Source organism: Mauremys mutica, chromosome 9, assembly GCF_020497125.1.
Source record: "Mauremys mutica isolate MM-2020 ecotype Southern chromosome 9, ASM2049712v1, whole genome shotgun sequence".
NCBI lineage: Eukaryota > Metazoa > Chordata > Testudines > Geoemydidae > Mauremys > Mauremys mutica.
The window spans coordinates 12,769,679-12,792,406 of NC_059080.1; the positions used below are offsets into that span (position 1 = coordinate 12,769,679).

The window sequence follows — 22,728 nt, forward strand, 5'->3', positions numbered from 1 at the left end:
AACTTTTTTTCAAAGCATTTGTTAAAAATATTTTTCAAAATTGTCACTGAAATAGTAACCATGTCTAGAACATCTTAGATCAATTTTTCAATAAAGTGTTGGGGAAAACAGAGATCCATTTCAAGCCCTTTGGAACAAAACTCTGAAATTTTGTAATGCTTCAGAAAACTAACTTTTCAGTTTTTGATAAGCTCTAATTTTGGGGTGTTTTGAGTTTTGGAGAGTGAGGAAAGGATTGTATCCATCAGCAGGAGAACCTAAAGAGGGTCTGAAAGGAAACTCCATTTGATGTTTGATTTGATATGCCTAGGAGTATGAAGGTTCATAAGGGACCATCACGTCTCACTATGAATAAATCTACTCTAGAGATAATAGACATTAAGTTAACACAGACTGCCTTGTTCAGCTGATACTACATTATCAGCTGTGTGCAAAGCTTAGTGCATAGGCACTTTCATGTAAATGAGAAGGGACACATTTAGGCTAAATATGGTTTAGTTCAACCAAGGTCATGGGGACTCTTGACTCTAGGAAGACGGGGAGGGATAGCTCAGTGATTTGAGCATTGGCCTACTAAACCCAGGGTTGTGAGTTCAATCCTTGAGGGGGCCACTTAGGAGAATCTGGGGCAAACTCAGTACTTGGTCCTGCTAGTGAAAGCAGGGGGCTGCTAGACTGGACTGGACTCCAATGACCTTTCAGGGTCCCTTCTAGCTCTATGAGAGATGGAGGCAGCAGGGCCAAATTCACAAAACAGTGGTGGAGCAGGGAGTACAGCATAGCCAGTCTACCCCTGGATCCTGCAAACACTTCCACCTGTGCTCTACTTTAAGCATGCATGTAGGCCTACTGGAGTCAGAGACTATGCACACATTTGCAGGATTGGGGTGCTGATATACACTAAATTGAGAGTAAAAACATTCATGCACTTTGCTACCAAACCAGTTCCCCTCCAAAAGCAGCAGTAGACTATGCTATTCAGTGGAGATTTGCTTATTTTCTAGTTAACATAACAGATGAAGCAAAACAATCACTGAAGGCTGGAGCCAAGGAGGATGGTATGTGTAGTATTTCCATCTTTACTCAGTGATGCATGTAAGATAGGCGCCAATGATGCTGCAAATTTATATATTGGATAAACATTCTATAGCATTTCTATCCCTTGGCCTGACAGCCAAAGGTACCTGCTCCATGGCTGTACCGCCAAATGCAGCATGAGGCATGACCAGCTGGATGTTTAGATGGGCTGTTATTAGGAAATGTTAACTGAGGCTGGTAGGCCTAACGTAAGGCCCATACACTTTGATTTTGTTGGGGCAGCCCATTGCTCAGTTTCTATAAACAAACATACTATAGAAGTTTACAGAATTCTGCTCATTGAGAGTCAGTAAAATAAGGATTTCTAGAGTAGCGTCCTGTCCAGAAAGCAGCAGTTCTGCTGCAAGGAGCAGTGAACGTCTCTTCTGGTCACCAAATTCTTCTGATCAACTAATTTAAAAAAATAATAATTACTGATATTCCAGTTCATCAAGAGCTTAAGCTCCATTCCTGTCATCAATGCTACTGTGCCAGCCCCTTGACTTCAAGGTCCACCTAGCAAAGCACAGCACAGAATTGTTCAATGACATTTCAGAATTGTTGAAAGAACCCCACAGCCCAAGAGAGACTGCACCAATTGTCCCATGACTTCAAAGAAGACTAAATACAGTCTCTCACCTCTGTGATGCTCAGTTCAAAGCCCTGTAGGTAGAGTTTTCCCCAACCTGGAATCTATTCAGTATATCAACCCACCCAGCACAAACAGTTCTTCAAGGGCTGCTTCCCTAATGCCAGTCCTGCCCCTCTGGAATCACAACCCATCCAAACCCTGAAAAATTCCATCATGACAATAGCGTTTAATAGTAAACCAAATATGGGAATAGAATACAAAAGGGGGTCCTCCAAAGGTGAGGATTACAAAAACGTATATACAACCATACAGAAAAGGAGACACAATATCAAGAACAAAAGCAACAAGGGAATAGATAAATGCTGTTATCATTTGCAGTAGTTTAGGTGTGGGGTTGCAATCCAGACTGGCAAAAAACAGGAGAGAAATAGCAATATATAGGAAAGTGCATATTTTAAGCAGAGGGTCAGGAAACCCATGTATGTGTTAGCTGTAGAAAACCATAGTAGACAATGTTTAATTTGTTCTTTTACATAATACTCTCAAACTTTAGAGAAATACAAGTGCTTCAGTACATTGCAGGAGAAGATACTAACAAGAAGTAAAACAGGCCTGTAACCTTTACTCTTTCTGATTAGCATTCACTCATAAGAGCAGACCCATTAGCTTAAGTGGGACTATTTGTGCAAGTAAGTTGTTCAGCCACATGAATAAGAATTGCACAATCTTCATTAGCAATGGATACAGATTTCAGAAGTAGTAACGTACTTAAATTCAGGCCAGAACCAACAGGTGGGAGTCCAGATAATGAGTTACTCCAAGGTCAAAATGTGTTGTTTCATATTTGGACCTCTTGCCACGCACCATTTTTCTTAAAGCTACTACCCAACTTGTTTGCGAAAGACAATCTGTCAGACACTTCAGACTTCAATGTTTTCATCGGCTGTAAACAGAAAATGTTTTGCAAATGTGCAGTGTACAGGCAGGTGCAGTTTGGTTGTCATGACACTGATGTCACTAAGTCATTTTACAAAGTTTATTTTTAAAGGATCTGATTCTGTTCCCATAGAAGTCAGTGGCAAGACTCCTACAGACTTCAGTGACAGCAGAATTGGACCCTAAAAGACCAGCTGTTTGCCAGCTATGTGTCTTTAGATAGATGTTCAGCTTCAGCTTTCAGTTATGTACTGGTGGTTAAGGGTGGATGTTGAGTGCATCTTTCTCCCCCTCCAAACTGTAAAGGAAATAGTCTAAAAATCATAGTGCAGTGACTATGGACAGTGGGATGCTGTTTGTAGCAAACAGGTATCCTTCTACACAGAAAAGAAGAGTGGGTCAAACCTTCCCCACCTCTGCCATTAGCAGGGATATTTCACTAAAGAGGCTTACAAAGAGAAATTGCTCTATGCTAGAAATTAAATATAAAGACTTTAGCTTAGGTATAAGGACCAAATTCAGCATCTCCAAACTAGGTTAAGGTCAGTGGAGTTATTCCAGATTTACAGAGGTAACTGAGCAGAATCTAGTCCTTAGAAGGTATTGATTTTTTAAAAATATGTTAGCAGTAGAACACAAAGGCAGTTGCAGTTCTGGGCCTTTCCAGCAGATGGTATAATATAAGGCATGAGGCCCAAGGCAGAGTGACTCTAACCACCTAAGAAATGAGAATCCCCTACATCTGCATTGCTGCTTGTGTCTTGTTTCATTTATGAAACAGATACGTTAAAAATCAGAACCATAGTCAGACCTGCCCTTGACCAGGCTTTAGAGACATAAATGCTACTACATCAGTGACAGCCAGTCTGGATGCTCCAGTGCAGAGCTCTAAAACCATTTTGTGACACCAAACAAATTCAATGCTCAAAGTGAAATCATGCAGAATACTGTATTGTGTGCAGGGTACTTTAACCTCCCCTTTTAGAAAGGAAATGCTTCAAAGGCATGAAGTGACTCCTCCTAGAGCACCACTGTCTTTTAGTCAAATGTGGTCAATTGGAATTTCATAGTATTTTGTCATGGAAAATGCTCAGTTTCCTAATGCTGGTGGTTACTGCAGGTTAACCCGTCAGTGGCATTTCGTCTTCACATATTCACAGCTACAGTCTGTGCTGAAAGTTCTAAGGCTTTTATCTCATCCCCCCCGGAAATGGTCCCAGCGAAGAAGTTACTATATGGAGTTAATACAGTTATTGGCAGTACAGAGGAGGACACTCTTGTCATTTGCTATTGAACAATCTGAGGCATTTCACTCCAAGCTTTGGCTTTTTTCTTGGCCAGGGACAGCCAGGGTGGTTCAGCAGAGCTGCACGGTGTCATTGGCAGATTACAGGATTGTCTCGTTTCCTTTTCAGTGGTGGGAACCACAGACGCTTCCTGAGCGATAGGTCCAAGTGTAACTGCTGAGAACAATGCCAGTCAGTCATCAGAACACAGGAGAGTTAGACAGAACTTACGCTAACTTTTTTTCCTGCTCTTTAAAGTGACGTCACCTAGAGGTGAAACAAAACCAAAAGTGACACAATTTCACAAAGCAACAGAGATAAGAGGAGGAATTGCCAGACTAGATCTGACCAGTGGTCCAGAGACCAGTGCCTAGTCTGTGACAATGGCCAGTACCAGCTGCTTCAGACGAAAGTGTCAGAAACTCTGTAGTAGGCACTTAGCCTATCTCCAGTGAAAGCTTTCTCCTAACTCCCAATATTTAAAGGAAGGCTTAAGTCCTGAAGCATGAGTAAATTTTTCCAAAATTCCTGAGGGATTTTTATCTTGTTGTTCATATAAATATCCAATTGCTTTCTGGATCCTGCTAAAAACTCTTGGCCACAAGTATAGCTTGTGGCAGGGAATTCCACGGGCTAATTTTGTATTGTGTAACGCACAAGTGGCTCGAGGAGTCAACCCCATATGATCATGTGCTGCATGGGAAGAATCACTCCAAGTTTACCTTGGGCTAGCAGAGAATGACAGGCATCTCCAGCACTGAGTGGTCTAGAGATTTACCTTCCAGTCTTTATTGCCAACAAAAATACTTGTACTATAAAAATGCTATTAGGAAACAAATATACGTTAAACCCATACTACATTTTCTTGGACATGTTAGCCAGAGGGGAGGGAAGTTGATAGGATAATGTGACTAGATATTCTTTTCAAATATAGCTTTTGAAATCTGCAGCCTATCACAAGCCTGGTGGCATGGGCAAAGACTAAGGAATGTTGATACTGTTGCTGGTAAGGCTCTGAGCTACTATTTAAAAAAATGCCTAAGTTATTGATCTTATAGAAAATATCGAAGACTGATGTCTTCCGACAGGTTGCACAGGACAGGACAGAATGCAGCCCTACACATAAACAACTGAAATATCTCAAGGGACAGTTCACAAGCCATTTGACATTCAGGACACTTCTTCCACTCCAACAGATTGTATTTAATTTGGAAATATAAATCAGGGCCTGAAAAAGCCAAACCTTCTCTTATGTTTAGTTAGTATTTACAAGTCTTTGTGTGGCACGCAGAAGGGGGGCTAAGGCAAGCATGAATGGAAGCTATTTATGGGTACAAGCAAAGTTAAGCACAAGGGGCCTTGATCCTGCTTGCATTGAGATCAATGAAAAAATGCCCATTCACCCCAATAACACCTGTCGGTAAAGCCTGCCCCTAGGATCAGCTCAGTAGGACCCTGGGCCTCAGCCTAGGATTGCCTCCTGCAGGGCACAGCCAGGGCTGACTATAGCAGAAGGGACAATGCTCCCCTAACAAGAGCAGGTTGAGCTCCAGATATAGGATCACTTTTTCAACAGTGCTTACTTAATGTAGGGACTTAGGCCCAGATTTTTAAAGGTGCTCAGGCATTGCTGCACTCAGCAGTGCCACACCTAACTGATTTAGGAGCCTACATCTCATTTTTCAAAAGGGAAGTAGGCACTTAGGAGCCAAAATCCCATTGACAGTTGATGATATTTAGGCTCCAGCAAGGCTTAAATACCTTTTTAAAATCTAGGCCTCCAGTTTCAAAGGGTGTTAGGCTCCCAAGTGCCTAAGTCACTTTTGAAAAAAGGGACTTGGACACTTATGAAGATCATACCCATATTCCTCTGCATTGAGTGAAAGTCAGTCTCAAGTCCCTTGGACAGTCTCAAGAGCATAGGCTTAAAAAAAGGGGGTGGAGTGTAGACAGAGAATGGGTGAATCTGAGGAGACATGGGCTTAAGGACATGCTAATAGGAGGTCTAAATAAGCAATCCCCTTTCTGGCCTGACATTTGCTCCAAGAGAGGAGTAATGCAGGATCTGGTTTCTCAGAACTCTCTCCTAATCATCACATTTTACCTTGTGCTAGACATGCACCAAGCCACACCTGCCGACCTGTACAGGACGCGTATCATACACACAAGCCGCAATCACTTATCCAGTGTAGAAAGAAAACTTTTGTAACACCCATTTATGAGTCAAAAAGTGTGTCCAAGGTTACCACTTGCTCTGGAAGTTATATACACTCCTTGCCCCTCAGCCAAGTCAAATTATTGGCTCCTTAATATGAGTAAACAAGGGGAGTCTACGTTTTGAAACAGGGGAGTCCCTGTTTTGTTGGTCATGTGGGGAGAATGCTGGCAGCAGGGTGTGGTGTTTTTCTGAACTGTTGGGTAATGGTGATTTTCCTGAGAACATCAACATTAGTCAGAGATAGTCATAATTTTCAAGGTGAAAGAATTGAGTGACCATAGCTGCTACCTCTGTGGGGGAAAGACATTGTACAACAGGATGATCCATGGAGCAAGACAATGCAAAGAAAGGTTTAATGCTGCTGCAACTTTCATGGGTGGCATGACTTTCAGCCAAAGTGAAAATCCAGGTGTCTCCGGCAGAGGCATGGGAGGAATTTTCAGCCCAGCCCTGACTGTACTCCAAAAAGAGACGTCTCAAACTTCCTACCTGCTTACCATTGTCTAGCTTTGGGCCAAGTTTACCAAGTCTGGGAATGAAGCTGGCACATAATGGAATCCTTAAAAAAAATGGATCATAGCTCATCACTGTTGAGCTGGCAGCTAACACGGCATTTCTGCGCCATATGATTCCTCAGCCAGTCATCCATTGCTATGTCAGCGACCCAGGATGGGGAGGAAGGCGAGAAAGTCTATTCACTTACTTACAAGAAAGCTTTGAAGTTAATAGATTTCATTCAGTAAAATATATTCTTAGCTGCAAGTTTGAGTCGTGTTATCTGCACACGGTTCCAGCTCAACTCTGATGTTAGGCATAGCCCTGAACAAGGGCTGGGGCATACGCTGCATCAGTCTCCTCAGAAAGCACCATGAGGCACACACCTCTTTGAGCCACGGTTACTCCCGGCTGGTTGTAATTTACTACTGGCCTCTAGTCGCAGTGAGTCACTACATCACCAACCACCCCCTTCCACGCCCTGAGTCAGGAACTTTGGCAAGCGGGCTGAGGATGGAACTTTTCTCTACTCACCCCCCACCCACCTGCTCTGGGGATGGAGTAAGCAGGGAGTAGCATTATCAACATGTCTGGACGCAGCCTACTGGGTGAAAATGCTGAGCATCCACCCTCTGAAGATTATGCCCATTTAAAGGTTTCTCAGGCTGGGCAGCCAAAAATGGACACACCCAAAAAGTCACTAGTGAAAGTCTTGGCCATTACTGTGAGTGAGTCAGACACACACACTTTAAAAAGAAATACCTGCTGTAACAGACATAGTGATCTTCATTTGTGATTTCTTCTCCTGAGCGCACAGGCTGGGAGTTACGTTCTTCTCCAATAAATTCTCACTAGCACAGGTCACTCGCTTTACGGAAAAAAAACAAAGAATGCAAATAAGGAAACCAGAAAGTGTAAATAATTACACCCAGGAAGCAGTTCCCCTTTAAGGTTTGATCAGACATGGACTTTGAGAATTCACCAGAAGAGAAATAGAAACAGGGCACAGGTGCTTTGGGGAATATACCAAGGCAGGCAGGTGCTTTTCTCTTTACACAGCTTTTCAATGGCATGTTTAATAATCACTACTTGTGATATCGTATCCACTTACCATTAAGTCTGTAATACACTTATGATCACAATGATCACTGAAATAACAATACTGCTTTGTCCTTCCTTGGCACCCTCTATCCAAGGATCACAAAGTCCTTTACAAATATTACTGAATTAAACTTCCCAACAGCCCTGCAAAGAGAACAATTATCCCCATTTTACAGATTAAGACAGTGAGACACAGGTCAAATGACTTGCCCATGGTCACACATGAAATCTGTGGATGAACCACAAACCTTTTGTCTCCAAGTCCTGTGCCAGAACCAGTTCTCAGCAACAGAGCAGGGGCTGTGGAAAACTGCCGTAACTTAGAGCAGCTTTTTGTGGCTGCTTTAAATTGTGCTGGGCATTTGGCAGACCCCTTCAGAATATAAGAGGCGTGAAGATGACTACGGCAGGAAAGGTGTGTTGCAGAGTCTGACCCCAAAATTCCAAGGACCTGAGCTGTGGATATGGCCAAATACACATCTATTCATTTGCATCAGCAATTGTCCGTGGGCACAACATTAGAAATTGGTTTTGAAAATTTGGTCATAAACATTACTAAAAACCTGCTATCTAAGAACATCAAATTCAGTATTGGGTACAGGTATCCCGTCAGACTGTCACAGTATTCACAATGGTTCTAGTCTACCAGCCACTAGGTACCATACCTCCTCTTGATCCATTTTGGTCAAAGTTTTGTCCTCCCTTTTATGTCCTTTGGCAAGAGGATGACCCTGGAAACCTTTCTGCTTTAGTTTTGCCATGGAGACCCAAGCTGGTTCAGAGGTAACAGTTTCCAAATGCGGACTAGGGACTTTTTCTATAAAAGAAGCATTTTGGAAGTAAAAAAGGGATTTAGGGCAAGTCTATCAAAACCTAAACAGTTTTGTGTTTTAAATCCTTCAGTGAATACACTTTGAAAAGGGTGAAGATAACACTTTTCCCTGCTGATTTTGTCTTTGTTCCTCGGCAAGGAAGCTTGTCCTTTTTATCTACTGGAGTCTTTAAAGTCAATCGGGGCAGGATTCAGCTCTGAAAGCAACATGCTGACAATACAGGCTAAATGTAGAGTGATGACCATTGTTCTGTTATGTAATCCAGTTAGAGACAAGCTGCCTTTTCGGTTCCCAAATTTTTTAGAAAAAAAAAATCACAACTAATGTGATACCTGGTTAAGTTCTAAATTGCACTGGCCTGACAATTAGCTGAAAACAAATTCTACAAATTCCACAAAAACTGGGCAAAAATGGCCCGTTTTATATTTCTGATGCCCTGTTACTATTCTAGCTTGAATACACTGTATGGTGGAACCTAAGAGTTTTCTTGAATAGCCTAAACCCAAGATAGAAGTCCAAATTGACATCAGCTGAGTTACAGCAGAGCTGTATTTCAGGGTCAAGGCTATTAGAGAAAATTTTTACTCTTTTCATATCCCTGGTTTGCTGCTCTTTGTAATGGCCTTGCACAGCCATTATTCTCAACAGTCTTTGGATACAAGCATAGTGTAAATACCTGAAAGTTTGTTAGTGTGTTGCTTCTTTGAGACTTCTTCAGGTTTTGTTCTGGGGGCATTTTTCTCTTCCACGACAGCTGATTTTTTAGCTAAAGCTTTCTGGTTGCCTGGAAGGCCGTGAGGTGGCCTCCCAGTGCCTATTGATTTTTGATCCTCCTTGACAGAACCAGAAGAGGTGGTGTGAACAGCTAATGGAATCTGCTTTGGAGATTCACTGTGGTACTTTAGCAAAGAGGATGTTCTTCTCAGTCTGATCCCAAATGGGTTTTCAGCATTCTGTGTTTCATGCTCAGCCCCCTCCATGGAAGAATTCAAACTGGCCTTGTTGCTCTCATTATCCCTCTCAGGGTTGTTTTTTGTAGACTCTTGCCTGGTGGTATCTAAGTGAGCTGTTCCTTCAAACAACTCTGGTCTTATGGGAGAGGATGGGGAGCTTCTAGCACATGAATCTTCCTTGGAATTTGAACCCCCCGAAAGAGATCTTTGCCAGGCAGGAGCAATAGTAAATCGAACTGGTTTTGTAGCAGGAGATTTCAATGGAGTCTTTACATTTTCCTCTGGAGATTTGCTTTCTTTCCTTGTTTTCTCTTGAGAAGTTGCACCGCCTAACTGGTTCTGCTGACTGTCACCACTAAGAGGGATACAACTCTTGAAGCCAGCCAAACTGGAGGAGGCAAGGCATCCGATGGAATGTTTTTCCAAGTTGCTGGATGCATCTGTCTCCTGATTGCTTTGGCTAGCCTTTAAAACAGGACAATGCATTTCTGGTTTAAAATGTAGCTCCTTGTTCACTGCACTCTGAGGCAGCATGCAATCTATATCTGACACAGACACAACTGAGTCTTTTTGTAGGGATGTTTTTGAATCTACATGCTCTTTGGATGGCTGAAGTTCTGCAACTTTGCACATTTCTTTATCATCATTTGCTGCTGGGGTATTTTCAGGCACTGAAACAGCCATCCACTCTACTTCAGAGGACATCTCCAAAGTAGCTGAAACACACACTGCAGGATCTGAATCAGGCCAGATGAAGTTGTTCTCATTGGTACAAGGCTGTTCTTCCACTTTTCCTACCAGTGCCACACCCCTGTCTCCAGGCTCTTTGTCACTTTGGTCTACAGGTTGTTTTAAGGATACCTTTCTGGCATCTGCCAAACTATTTATGTCCTCCTTTTCCAAGGAAATGCCATACAAGTCAGATGCTAACGTGTCCTGAAATACAATTGCTTCTGGTTCAGTCTGTAGAGACTCAGAAAGTTCAATTACTTCATCGGTATTTTGCAGTAGTAGTTTGAATTCACCAATAGAGTCATCAGAGCAGTAAGGTACCAGTACTTCCTCTGCTTTGTTCTCCTCCTCAGACTTTACTAGAGCAGACTGCACATTTGGAAAGGACACTGTTACTTTAGATTGATGATCTGTTTCTATAGGGCATGCATCCTCTTCTAGCAAAGTACAAACTACATCTGCAGGGGATACAGAATTCCGAGGGTTACTTGTGGAATTGTCAGTCTTTGTTACGGCCTGTGTCTCCTTAGCGCCACCTCCTTTTCCATTATTCTCCTCCCAGACCAATGGGCCTGTGTTGAACAAAAGAAAACAAATTTATGCTTGATGGTTACAATGAAGACTCCTGCACTCCTCAACCCCCCTGCCATTGTAATTCATAGTAGGTACTGTGGTCATTTGCTAATAGTTTCCCAATATCTGGATACCATTTACTAGATACCCAAGGCTGACAAACATACTTAAAATGGGGGATGGACTGGCTGGCTCAGGAGACTGGTAATGAAAGCTTACATTAGCTTCCGTTGGAATATAGCCAGGGCTAGTAATAGTCGAAAGCTGCTGTCGCCAGGTGCCTGCTCAGCAGCTGATGTATCAAATGCATTGTTGCTTTCAGTTCAGATCTTAGTGTGCCAGTATCTACATCAGTGAAATCACCATAACTATTGGCACTATTACTGGTAGTCTCAGGGATGCAATATCTGAAATGGAGACGCTCACCCCACTGATATCTGTCCTGTTCCTGTTCTTTGGCTTTGGAACATCGACCTCTAGAACTGCCCCCTTTCACAAACTCTGAATTCACCAGAAATAGTGGAAAGAGATGCCCGACTACATACCACGCAGAGCTGTGAGCTGTTAAGAACCCTCAATCCCTGTTCACTTCAATGTGGCTTGCAGGCACTAAGCACTTCATAGGCAACACTTAGCATCCTGCAGGATCAGGCCTTGAGTTTGGTTTAACAAAACACTGACAATGTTACAATCAATCAATGCATTTATAATGCACCGATCAAAATCAGGGATTCTAAAAATGGGCTGTGTGGGAGAAATGTCAGCTGATTTTACTATTGCAGTGAGAATCAATTATCAGCCAAAAAATAGAGGAAAAATGGACCTGCTTGTACATAAGCTATTTAAAGTCACAATACACACCGTCTCACAAGATGGTTTGTTCCAAAGGTATAATGGTCAGGCAGTATTTACAGATGTAGGATAACATTTTCAATAGTGCCTAGGTTACTTAGAAGCATAATCAATGAGATTTAGGCTCCCGTGTGATATAGGTGCTTTGGAAAAATGTTACGCCTAGTGTGATTTCTGTTTTAATGCCTTCCACAGAGTTCATCATCATCCTGTTTAGCAGAGCACATCATTCTTTTCTCACTTTCACGCACAGTCTGCCAGCTCTCAGGCAGAGGGGATGGAGTTTAGGATTTAAAAAAAAGTAAAAGCTGCCTAGTTTTAGTCATAGAATTCTGTTAACAGACGTAACAATTTAGCCTTCAGAATTATGCCTTACCTGCCCAATTTTCATACTGGTCAGCATCAAGGAATTTTGTTGTACTTTTCTTTTCTGCAGTTACAGGAAGACTCTGCTCCTTTTCCAGTTGTTCCAGCTAGTGGGATTCAAAAAGACACTTGGGTTGGTTCAAAGTAAAGACTTTTGCACAAAACTTACACTGTATGTAACTTCATTTTGAAAAATATAAAACATACACAAGAAAAAAAAATCCCTGTATTGTAACTTCAACAATACGATGAATGAATGTTGCTACTCCAATGAATTACATAGCAAGACATCAAAGCTTTAAAACTACAAATACAGTAGTTCAGTTTTTGGTGAGTATCAGAAACACTCTAAGACAGATACATTTTGAGAGGGAGTGTTTTCAAGACATCACAAAGCTACATGGGTGTATGGAACAGAACAAGTCAGAGATGTCATCCTCAGTTCAGATCACTAGAAATGAGACACGAGAATTCGCTGTTCTCCTCCAGTGTTGTAGTTTTATCTGCTGCAGTGCAAAGAGCATCAAATAAAGATTCTGTAAGAGCTGTGCTGCCATTGAAGCCTAGCCACATGGCAGGGCAGGACTTCATGTCTCCAAGGGGGCAGAGAGCCACCCTTGGGAATTCATACTCCTTCTAGCAGCAGTAAACCCAGAACAGATTTTCAAGAGGAAATGCTCCTGGTGCAGAAGGGAGCATCTTGCATAGAGCAGTTCCTCCCCATTTCTGCCACACTCTGCTCCATCACTCCCTTGCTAGCCTATGAGCCCCAGTCCCACAATATATTTCCCAAGGCTCTGTAGATTAGGGTGACCAGATAGCAAGTATGAAAAATCGGGACAGAGTATGGGGGGTAATAGGCACCTATATAAGAAAAATCTCCAAATATTGGGACTGTCCCTATAAAATCGGGACATCTGGTCACCCTACCGTAGATTCCCAGGGGGAGGGGGAGAAACACTGCTCTTCCCCTCAGATTCCCTACCCCAGTGCTTCTCTCTGCCAGTGGAAGTGGAAGACAGTGCAAGGCTACGTGTTCCATGCATCCATCTGTCTGAGCAATCAGTTCCCAGATCTATGGAGCTCCTAGGACTGACATTCAAGCCCAAGGCTGCTTACGGTAGCTCAACTACTCTGCCTCCTTGGGATGCAAAAGATTACAGATAAGGCTGGGCTGAGATTGTTTAATACACCTCTACCCCGATATAACACGACCCGATATAACACAAATTCGGATGTAACGTGGTAAAGCAGTGCTCCAGGGAGGCAGGGCTGCACACTCCAGCGGATCAAAGCAAGTTCAATATAATGCGGTTTCAGCTATAACGCGGTAAGATTTTTTGGCTCCCGAGGACAGCGTTATATCGGGGTAGAGGTGTCGTTTTTTCTAAGTAAATTGGCTTTTCAAATAATATAAACTTTTTTTTTTTTAAAGAAAAAGTTTAATTTGAAGTTTTTCAATTAAACAATTAGAAACTAAAAACCCCTTTCATTTTATTCAAATCAAATAGGACTGAAAACAAATCTGGTTTTGGGGTTCCCCCTTTCTTTTCCTGCCAGGGGAAAAAGGGAGGTGGGACAGAGAAATGAAGGGAGGGAACAAAAAAAGAGAAAAATTCATTTCAATTTGAATGACAGCAACAAAACATATTAATTGTGAAATCATTTCAGTGAAAAATTCCAAACCAAACCAAATTTTAGTTTCATTCAAAAATTTCCTTGGAAAAGAATTCCCATTTTGAGTGGCTCTGAGACAACGACAGAGTTCTCTATTCTACTGATTATTCCCATGTCAAATTCTACTTCCACAGTGTAATTCTCACTGTAGCAAAATTCTCCCCTTCACGGCCATTCAGTCAGAGTTTTAAGGCCAAAAGAGGACTAGGTGTCTGTTTCTGTCTCTATTAAAGCCAATGGGAAGATTCCAAGGGAAGATTTCCATTGGCTTTAATCACTTATCCTCCTGTTTAACATATTCATGAACCCCAGCGGGGGGAAGGAACAGCAAAGGCTGCACACACTTGCATCTGTCTCCCTTTGCTTTGCACTCATCCCCCAGAAAAGACTTACAGGGGTTTGCTGGTTCTTATTGGTAAAAACTCTCTGTTTCCGCGGGTTTATTGCTATCCTGTGCCTAGCTGCCGAGGTATCCAGGCAGCCCACGGGACTGGCAGGGGTGTTGAAGTCAATGGGAAGCAAGCGGCTGGCTTGTGTGGCTGGAATCACAAGCACCATAGAAGACAAAGGGCTGACAGGTCTAGAGGAAGCATCAGAGGGTACCTGCAAAACACAAACATCGCTATTTATTTTGCTCAGATTTTCTGTGCATCTGATCCTGGTTCCCATTGCCTAGCTCACCAGTTTGGTTTAGAAGCAAATATACTCAAAATCAGATCTATAAAAATATTAAACAGCTGAATTTTTGTTGTTGTTGTTGTTGCATAAAACACACCCTCTTCCAGGATGTGTCCGTTCTTCTATCGGCTTCTACTTGCAATTAACGTTTATGCTTAGTTTTGTCTGATCGATGGCACTGTAACACAAGTGAGACACACATAATAACATTCCTCTCCCAATTCTTATTTGAATGAGCGGTTTAGCAGTATCTTCCTGTACCAGCAGGAGACACTGCTGCCGTTTTTATAACAAGGTCTTTTTACTCTTCCTCATGAGAGCAAGCAGATACCCTGCAGCAGTGTGATTGCTGATGGTCACAAAAGAAGGACCACTCTCTGTTCCCCATCAACTCTAAGAAAGTTACTATCGATTAATTTGTTCTTTCACTCTTCCCTCTCCCTGAAACTCACAACAGATTTCACGTGTCCCTTTCCATCTAGCAGTCCTGTACTACACCTCTACCCCGATATAACGCTGTCCTCGGGAGCCAGAAAATCTTACCGCGTTATAGGTGAAACTGCGTTATATCAAACTTGATTTGATCTGCCGAAGCGTGCAGCCCCGCCCCCCAGAGTGCTGCTTTACGGTATTATATCTGAATTCGTGTTATATCGGGTGGCGTTATATAGGGGTAGAGGTGTATTTTTGAGATAAATATGCTACACACAGGACAACCCCACAACACTGCTATCCTTGGGAATCAAATATTTGTCATCTTAGCAAGAAATGATGCTATTATAAAGTGAGTTGGGGGAAATGTGTGCAGTGAAACCCAAAACCATGCAAAGTTAGTCTGGTTTTGTTACAAACTTGAAACTCAGACCAGGTTTGCTGGAAGGTTCGCAAAGTTGCACAGACACTTCAAGCAAGCTTTATCAGAGTGAAAAATCTGCCATTTTCCATGGTTCCACCACAAAACCCAGTGAAACATGCCAGTTTGGACTGAATTTGGCACTCTCTTTTTTGGGTTTGCTTGAACTTAAAACAGAGTCAAGAAGGAGTAATCTATGCTGATCAAATAAAATGTTCCTACAAACCTCTCTGAAAGGAATGTGCAGAGTTCCCCATATTATTTATAATGTGGCAAGTTATAATGTCTTATTACACAGTTTCAGTCTCAGGGTCGGCAGGCATACATCAGACAGTGAGAATACATGGGGAAATTGCCTTATAAGGATGCTACATAGCTCCATTCAGATGTAAATTCCATTGTAAAGACCCCTGGGCAAGTATTTAATAAGTGGATATTTTAGATTCGCTGGGCTCATAAAGTCACAGACTTAAGATGAAAATATTGGTTACCATGATGAAATACAGTATTGTGCATTAAAGAAGAATCATGATCTACAAGATCCTCCAACGGTACATAGTATGGTCACTTTAAGAAAGTATCTGCTCTCAATTTTGGCCTGGGCCAAGGCCTGTCAGATTTAATTCAAACCATCAGGCTGCATCTGGTTGCATAAAATGTATTAAAAATCCTTTAACTCTGATTGGAGGAAAGTACTCATTCTCAACTAGGTTTTTAAATGCAAGATTGGAACTGGAGCGGTGCTCTAAAAGGCTTCCCCCGTCTGATCTGCAGTATTAGTCTAGGTATATACATTACTTTTTTTTTTTTTGTGCTTAAAATGAAAAGCATGCAACTCCCACTTTCTTAATCACTGTTGACTTTTTAAGTTCATGGAGCTAAAACAAAATCAACACTGAATTTATTAATTCAGTTTTAGGTTCTCTTTTTCACAGTGTGTAAATTCAGGAGAAGTTAAAAGAAGTAAAGCAGCAAACTATTATTGGTCCTGTAGAATTCAACAGGTTCAGCAAATCTTAGAAAAAGAAAACCGTAACTGTTGCTCATTTCCCTCATACAAGTTCTTTCCTCTAACAGTTTTAAAATGACTGTGGCACTCTGAATTCATGTATGAAAGGCCAGATCCTGTAGTCAGACACATGCTGTTTTATACAGCAAAATCAGCTGCTGGGCTTATCTGTGCACCAGTACCTGATTTTACAAGATATGTGATGCACCGACACACACACACATTGATTGGATGGTGATTTCCTCTTCTCTGGGGCAGCTTAAAGAAGAGTAGATAGAAAGCTGTCTCCTTAGTGCTTTGTTTTAAGGTAAAAGGGGGAAGTTTGGGTTAGATTATTAGGGACGACATCTGTGCTGTAACTGGAATTCAAGCAGAAGGAAAATGTTGCAACTAGAGAGGATTTTCCTTGAGAAGTGTCTGGGCCAGGAAACTTTCCTTGTGTGTTGGACTTCACTTTGCTGTTTAATTAATTAGAGTTAAAGCAGCCAACAGGGAAGTTAGATTGCTGAAACAGCCATTTGGCAAAGGAGTTTAGCCCTGGGTGAAAGCTCTGGAAGAGAGAACGGGGAAAAAAAGATTTGCTGTGATGCTTTTGAAGTAACAGCCCATCCTTATCTTTTAAGCAGTCAGGAAGTGTACATTTATAAATACTTAGGCCACTAATGGGAGTCACACACATGCCCCCTGAGAGCTTCCTAAAGATGAAGACAGCAGCAGAAGCACTGAGAGAATCCAGGAAGCCAGTGGAGGCCTTGATGTCACGTTACCCATCCATTTCAGCAAACCCAGCAGACTGCTAAAATCAAACCATTACACTGTATGAAATCCACTTAAGCCGGGACTGTGCTCAAGGCCACTTGTTCTTTACTTAGCACGAAGCAAAGGGAATTCTGTTAAACGGAACAACTAGCTATGGATTTATAATTGCTGTTCTGTTCAGTTTACTGGTTCATGCTCTTCTAATTCAGAGCTTGATATTAAAGCAAAGGGTATAAATGTTACTGCACGATTGGTGATTGTTTAAGGGAAGGCATTTTAATTTTAGATAAATGTAAATACAACATCAAGCTAAGCTGTTGAGAAAATCTTTGGGAGAAGGGACAGATGCTGCACTGCGAAGAAGGAGAAAAAGCCTATACAGCTTCCCAGCAATTGGAGGAAGAAAGCAGGAGCTGACAAGCAGTGGAACTCTGTGCACCACAGAAAGTTATTTCTCTTCTTCCCTGCTTCCCCCCTTTCTGCACAGAAGACCAGGCCATGAAACAGGCAAAGTAGGAGGGAAGGAAATCATGGTCAGCAGAAAGCAGATATTTTCCATGGAAAAATTAAAAGGAGCCATCAGTAGTCAGGCTACGGAAAGAAGAGTCTGGCTAATATAAATGGGCAAAGGGACTGATTTTGACTAGAACTGGAAGAACATTAGTTGAAACATGGATTCAATACACATAATGAGATTTTTTTTTTAAACAAGTGCAAATTACTTGGACCACTTTGACTTTAGAATTATTTGCCCAGTCCAGTTTGTGACCCACTAGGAGATGAGCTTTCTGGGTGGAGCAGCAATTGGGGGGAGACAGAAGATGGTCTCAGGGAGAGAGCAGAGGCCTGCCATTCCTAAAGAGCCTCGCATCCCCTCCGCCTCCAGAAAGTGATAAAGCCAGAAACTACCAGGGGAGGCAGTACTTGCTCTCAACCACAGGCAGAGGAGCAGGGTCCGTCTTGGGAAAACACCCTCCTCTCCCATCCTTCTCAGAGGCTGGCAGGAGAGGGTGTAAGGCCTCCTGAGCAGTTTGATTAGAGGCTGAGGGTTTGGCCTTGGAGACGCTCTGCCTGAGTAGAGCCCTGTGAGTGGAGCCCCCTCGGGAGGGTGCACGGGGCTGTACACAATCTTCTGCCACCATGCTGCCTTGGCCTTACTTGCAGTTCCTACTAGATAGTTGAAGAGTTAATTTTTTGGGGGGCAGTTTTCCCATATGGGGCGGGCAGTACGCCACTCCCGCCAGATCAGCATTTGTTGTGACCCCATGAGACGCCCCTTCCCTTTCTTCTCCATCAGGCTGGCATGGAGATGTCTGGTGCTAGGGGTGTAGACAGGGAGTAGGAAGTGGCTATTTCATGGGGTAGGCAAGCACCTCTGCAGCCCTATTTATAGGTGATGGCCACTCTTGTAACCGGTATTTGAGCTCAGAGGTCACCTGGGGAGGGTCGGATCGTTTCCCAGCCACTTTATTAGCTGCTGGAGAGTGGGTGGCTGGAAAAGCAAATCTGCACCAGTAGGTCTGCCTTCCATGGCTAAAGTAGGCTACTGTTGGTGGAAAGGTGCCCTCTTGCTCTGTAGTCAGCAGGGATAGCCTGGGGGGAGTCACCTGGGCCTGTTCTTTGAGCACATACACTGGTGAGGAGAGCTGGCTTATGCCTTCCCCTTCTTAGGTCAGGGATAGGTTGTGCTGGGCTAACTGCAAGACCAACAGCTCCTAGTTACCAGTTAAATACTCAACTCAGGCTGCAGCTTAGCTCAGTCCCTTTTCCCCAGGACACCCGGGGTTTAGAAAGGGCCAAGAGCTTTACACGTGCCGACCCTCTAGCCATTCTCATCCGTCTGAGAGAGGAGTAGAGTGTCCCCAACAATCTTCTGGTGACAGACAGGACTCCCCGAGCAGTGGCTGCTCTTAGGGCTTTGTGGTGTATTTAGGGGAGTGAATTGATTTGCAATATTATACTGTGCCTGTTCATGTGACCAATACCTTAAGTTACACAACAGAGTATGTAGTACAGGGGCGGGCAAACTTTTTGGCTCGAGGGCCGCATCGGGTTTCCAAAATTGTATGGAGGGCCGGTTAGTCAGGCGTGGCCCGGCCCCCGCCTCTTATCTGACCTCTCCTGTTTCTCACCCCCGACAGCCCCCTGGGACTCCTGTCCCACCCAAACCCCCATTTTCTGTCCCCTGACCACCCCTGGAACCCCTGCCCCTGACTGCCCCCTGCCACCCCATCCAACCCCTGCTCTCATTCCTGACTGCTCCCTGGAATCCCTGCCCCCATCCAACCACCCCTTCTCCCTGTCCCCTGATTGCCCCCAAAACCCCTGCCCCTGACTGCCTCCTGCCACCCCATCCAACCCCCGCTCCTTCCGGACTGCCCCCTAGGAACCCCTGCCCCCATTCAACCCCCCATTCCCCACCCTCTTACCACCCCAACCCCATCCACACCCCCATTCCCTGACCACCACCCCAAACTCATCTGCCCTTTATCTACCCCCCTTGCTCCCTGCCCCCCTACTGCGCTGCCTGGAGCACTGGTGGCTGGCAGCACTATAGCCACGTCGCCCGGCTGGAGCCAGCCACGCCACCACGCAGCACAGAGAACAGGGTCAGGCCGGGCTCAGCAGCTGCGCTGCCCCAGGAGCTCACAGCCCCGCCACCCAGAGCCTTGCGCCGGCGGTGGAGCGAACAAGCTGAGGCTGTGGGGGACGGGGAACAGCAGGGGAGGGGCCAGGGGTGAACCTCCCAGGCCAGGAGCTCGGGGGCTGGGCAGGAGGGTCCCCAGGGCCAGGTGTGGCCCACGGGCTGTAGTTTGCCCACCTCTGATGTAATATGTCAGTAGAGACAGCTAAGCTATTCACATGAACAACTGATTAGTGGAATTCAGCCCCTCTTTCTGTTTGTGCATTATCTGCAGACAGACTTCAAATTTTTATGAATTTGTTCGTTGTTCAAAACTCTGACACGTGTCTTTCTGGGCCCACATGTCACTCTCTGGCTTGTGCATGAACGGTCACATTCACAGTTCACTGTGGCATTTTTTACCCAGAAGAGCTCTAGCAGTAGTATGTGGTGCATATTTGGCTTCATACAGACCCCGTATGCACTTTCTCAGAAAACTTTAGTAACAGGAAGAGCGACTATTTACCTGTTCATCTTCACTGTCTGTCCCACCTAAACTCAAAGAGCTATGGCGCTGAACGGGGTTGGAGGACTGTGGGATAAAATAAGGAAAAAGGTAAGTCAAGGGAAGCATTACACACAGTTATCTGGGTCCGAATACAAAAGCATAATTATGAGAAAATACAGAAGGAAAACTTAGGAGGGGTCATTGCAGGATTCCTAAGTCATAGCCTAGCCTCTCGGTCATTCATTCATTCCTTCCTCATCACTGATCAGACACAAGGGACAGAAACGTACATACATTTATACCTGTATCCCGCTCTCAGATTCATATTGTGTAGACAGGACAGTGTACAAAAGCACAGTGCCTAGATATATATGCAGTAAGGGGACATACACCTTAGTGGAGAATTGAGCCCATAGTGTTTTAAAAGTTATTTTGACCTTTTGCCACTGTTAGATATTCAGATTTAAAACTAAAACTACGAGGTCTTTTTAAAGTAGGAAGGAAGTTCTTGAAAAAGACCCCGCTCCTTTGAATCAGATTGATTCAGATGTTATGTCTGCTTCACATAGGGGTTCAGTCAAATTGCCAATGTCCCTCATTCCTGTGCTGTTCCAATCTGAGTTATTATTATGGCCTCCATTACAGAAGCAGCTGAGAATCTCACAATCTTGAATATATTTATCCTCATGACACACCCATCTGGTACGGAAGTTCTATTATTCACATTTTACAGAGGAGGAGGCACAGAGAAGCTAAGTGACTATTTCCTGGTCACACAGGAAGGCTGTAGGATCAAGAAATTGAGCACAGGTCTCCCAAATCCCAGGTTAGAGCCCTAACCACTGGATCATTCTTCCTCTCCCTATATGACCTGACATAAGAACAACCACTGCACAATTCCACACAACTGACAAACTTCTAGAAGGCAACAGTTTTAAACCTTAAGACATTTTCACTTGTGGAAACAATAAGACTATAATGAACCAAAGTAAGAATGATGTTTATTTCTCCTACAACAGCAGATCAATCAATCATTCTGTCCAAAGTGTGCAAAGAGATTTGACTTCAATGTACTTCTCTGATCAATGGATAATCCTCATATGCTAACATGCTGCTGCTAGAGCATTCTATAAACTACTTAAAAAAAAAAGAGTCCAGATATCAATTTATTGTTCAACTTATTGTGGAACTAGGCAGACTGCTCTAGAGACCTTATTAACAGATCAGTTTCACTCTTTAAAAGTGCTCCAAAGTATTTTATTATTTGCAGAGCCCCTAGATAAATGCATCCTTTCCTCCCCCACTCTCTCCCATAAAGGAAATTGTTTACTACCAAGACTTTACGATAATGTTTTCACCTCAGCCCCCTTTTCAACCTGTCCTTTTCAAACTGAACTCTGCTTCATGCTAATGTGCTTTTCTCCATCTTTAAACACCTGAGTTCCAGGTCTTACTTAGGCATCCACTCATCGTAGTCCCAGTGCTGAAACAAAATACTGGCATGTTTCCCCCGCATCTTCAAACCATACTCTCTACTGCTGTATAAACAGTTCACCATGATGCTCCCAAGCTTCTCTCTTGGATACATACAAATGTTCTGCAACAACAACGATTTGCAGCCAATGGTCCTTGCTACTCCCACCTGCCACTGGGATCAAGTCCTCTTCCAGATGTATGGTATTTCCATCTGTCTTGTATCTTGATCTATCCATTGTTACTTGAGTTCCTTAAAACATTTTTAAATCCTCTTGGTTTTCTCTCTCTCTCGATGCAAATCCAGACATTCTTTCTCCTTGCTCTGCCTTTTTGCTGAAGTTACCATGCATACATTGAGCACTGCACAACTGTATGAGAATATTCTGGATTTTTTTCATCATCCTCTGATGTAGCAGATACATTGTAGGCCGCTGCCAGAGGATTCCAGATTTGGCCTGTTAGCCCATTCTGGGATGGCACATCTATGTTCTGAGTAGCCTCTACTTAGGCTTTTCAAAGATGAATATTGCCTTGCTTTCCACTGAGAGAGACATCTTTGCTCCAGAACCTTGGAGCATTTAGGGATCTCTGGCCAAGTTCAGACTGGACATAAAACAGATAGAACTCCATTTGTTTCAACTGTGTTATAACGGATCTGAATTTGGCCCCTCATGTATTGCAGCAACCAAATCAGGGGTTTTCAAATAGTGCCATCTTTTGTTAGATAGGTTTTCAAGCCGGCTAGGAGTCTTCTGTTATTAAAGGCTATGATTCTGTTTTATAAGCTGCATAAATCCCTTTGCCTGGTTCTTACCTTCAGCCCTAATTTAACTCAGAGTTGAAGTATGAATTTATTTTTTTGTTGTCTTTATGACTTTTATATAAATCTGCCAACTGCCTTAATCTTTCCCAGCAGTGTTTCACCTTTCAGTGTTTCTACTGGTTTTCAAGACTGTTAAAAGCACAGTTTGTTCTAACTTGATCCTTAACAATTTTGTAAAATTCTTTAAGAGATAAGCACAGAACACTCTAACTTTTTGTGTATTTCAGGGACAGCTATTACATGGTTGGTATTTTCTGAAGACTGTTTGTCCATCCCTCCACATTTGGAGATGTAGATGGTTATTATAA

The 22,728-nt window shown here is 43.2% G+C and overlaps 1 protein-coding gene across 4 annotated transcripts in view; it reads right to left on the minus strand.

Moving 5' to 3' along the window:
- Nucleotides 1-1,875: 1,875 nt before the first annotated feature.
- KIAA1210 (KIAA1210 ortholog) overlaps nt 1,876-22,728 on the minus strand; it is an 84,964-nt gene continuing 64,111 nt past the window's right edge. For 2 of the 4 annotated variants that reach the window (XM_045030640.1, XM_045030643.1), the window contains exons 6-12: nt 20,140-20,205; nt 14,085-14,294; nt 12,025-12,121; nt 9,215-10,795; nt 8,371-8,522; nt 7,367-7,472; nt 1,876-4,068 (exon numbers count right to left, since the gene is read on the minus strand). In XM_045030640.1, the coding sequence (XP_044886575.1) occupies nt 3,893-4,068; nt 7,367-7,472; nt 8,371-8,522; nt 9,215-10,795; nt 12,025-12,121; nt 14,085-14,294; nt 20,140-20,205 (2,388 nt within the window). In that variant the 3' untranslated portion in view covers nt 1,876-3,892. Of the gene's footprint in view, nt 4,159-7,366; nt 7,473-8,370; nt 8,523-9,214; nt 10,796-12,024; nt 12,122-14,084; nt 14,295-20,139; nt 20,206-22,728 lie in introns of all 4 variants that reach the window. The other 2 variants (XM_045030641.1, XM_045030642.1) reach the window with 2 other exon arrangements.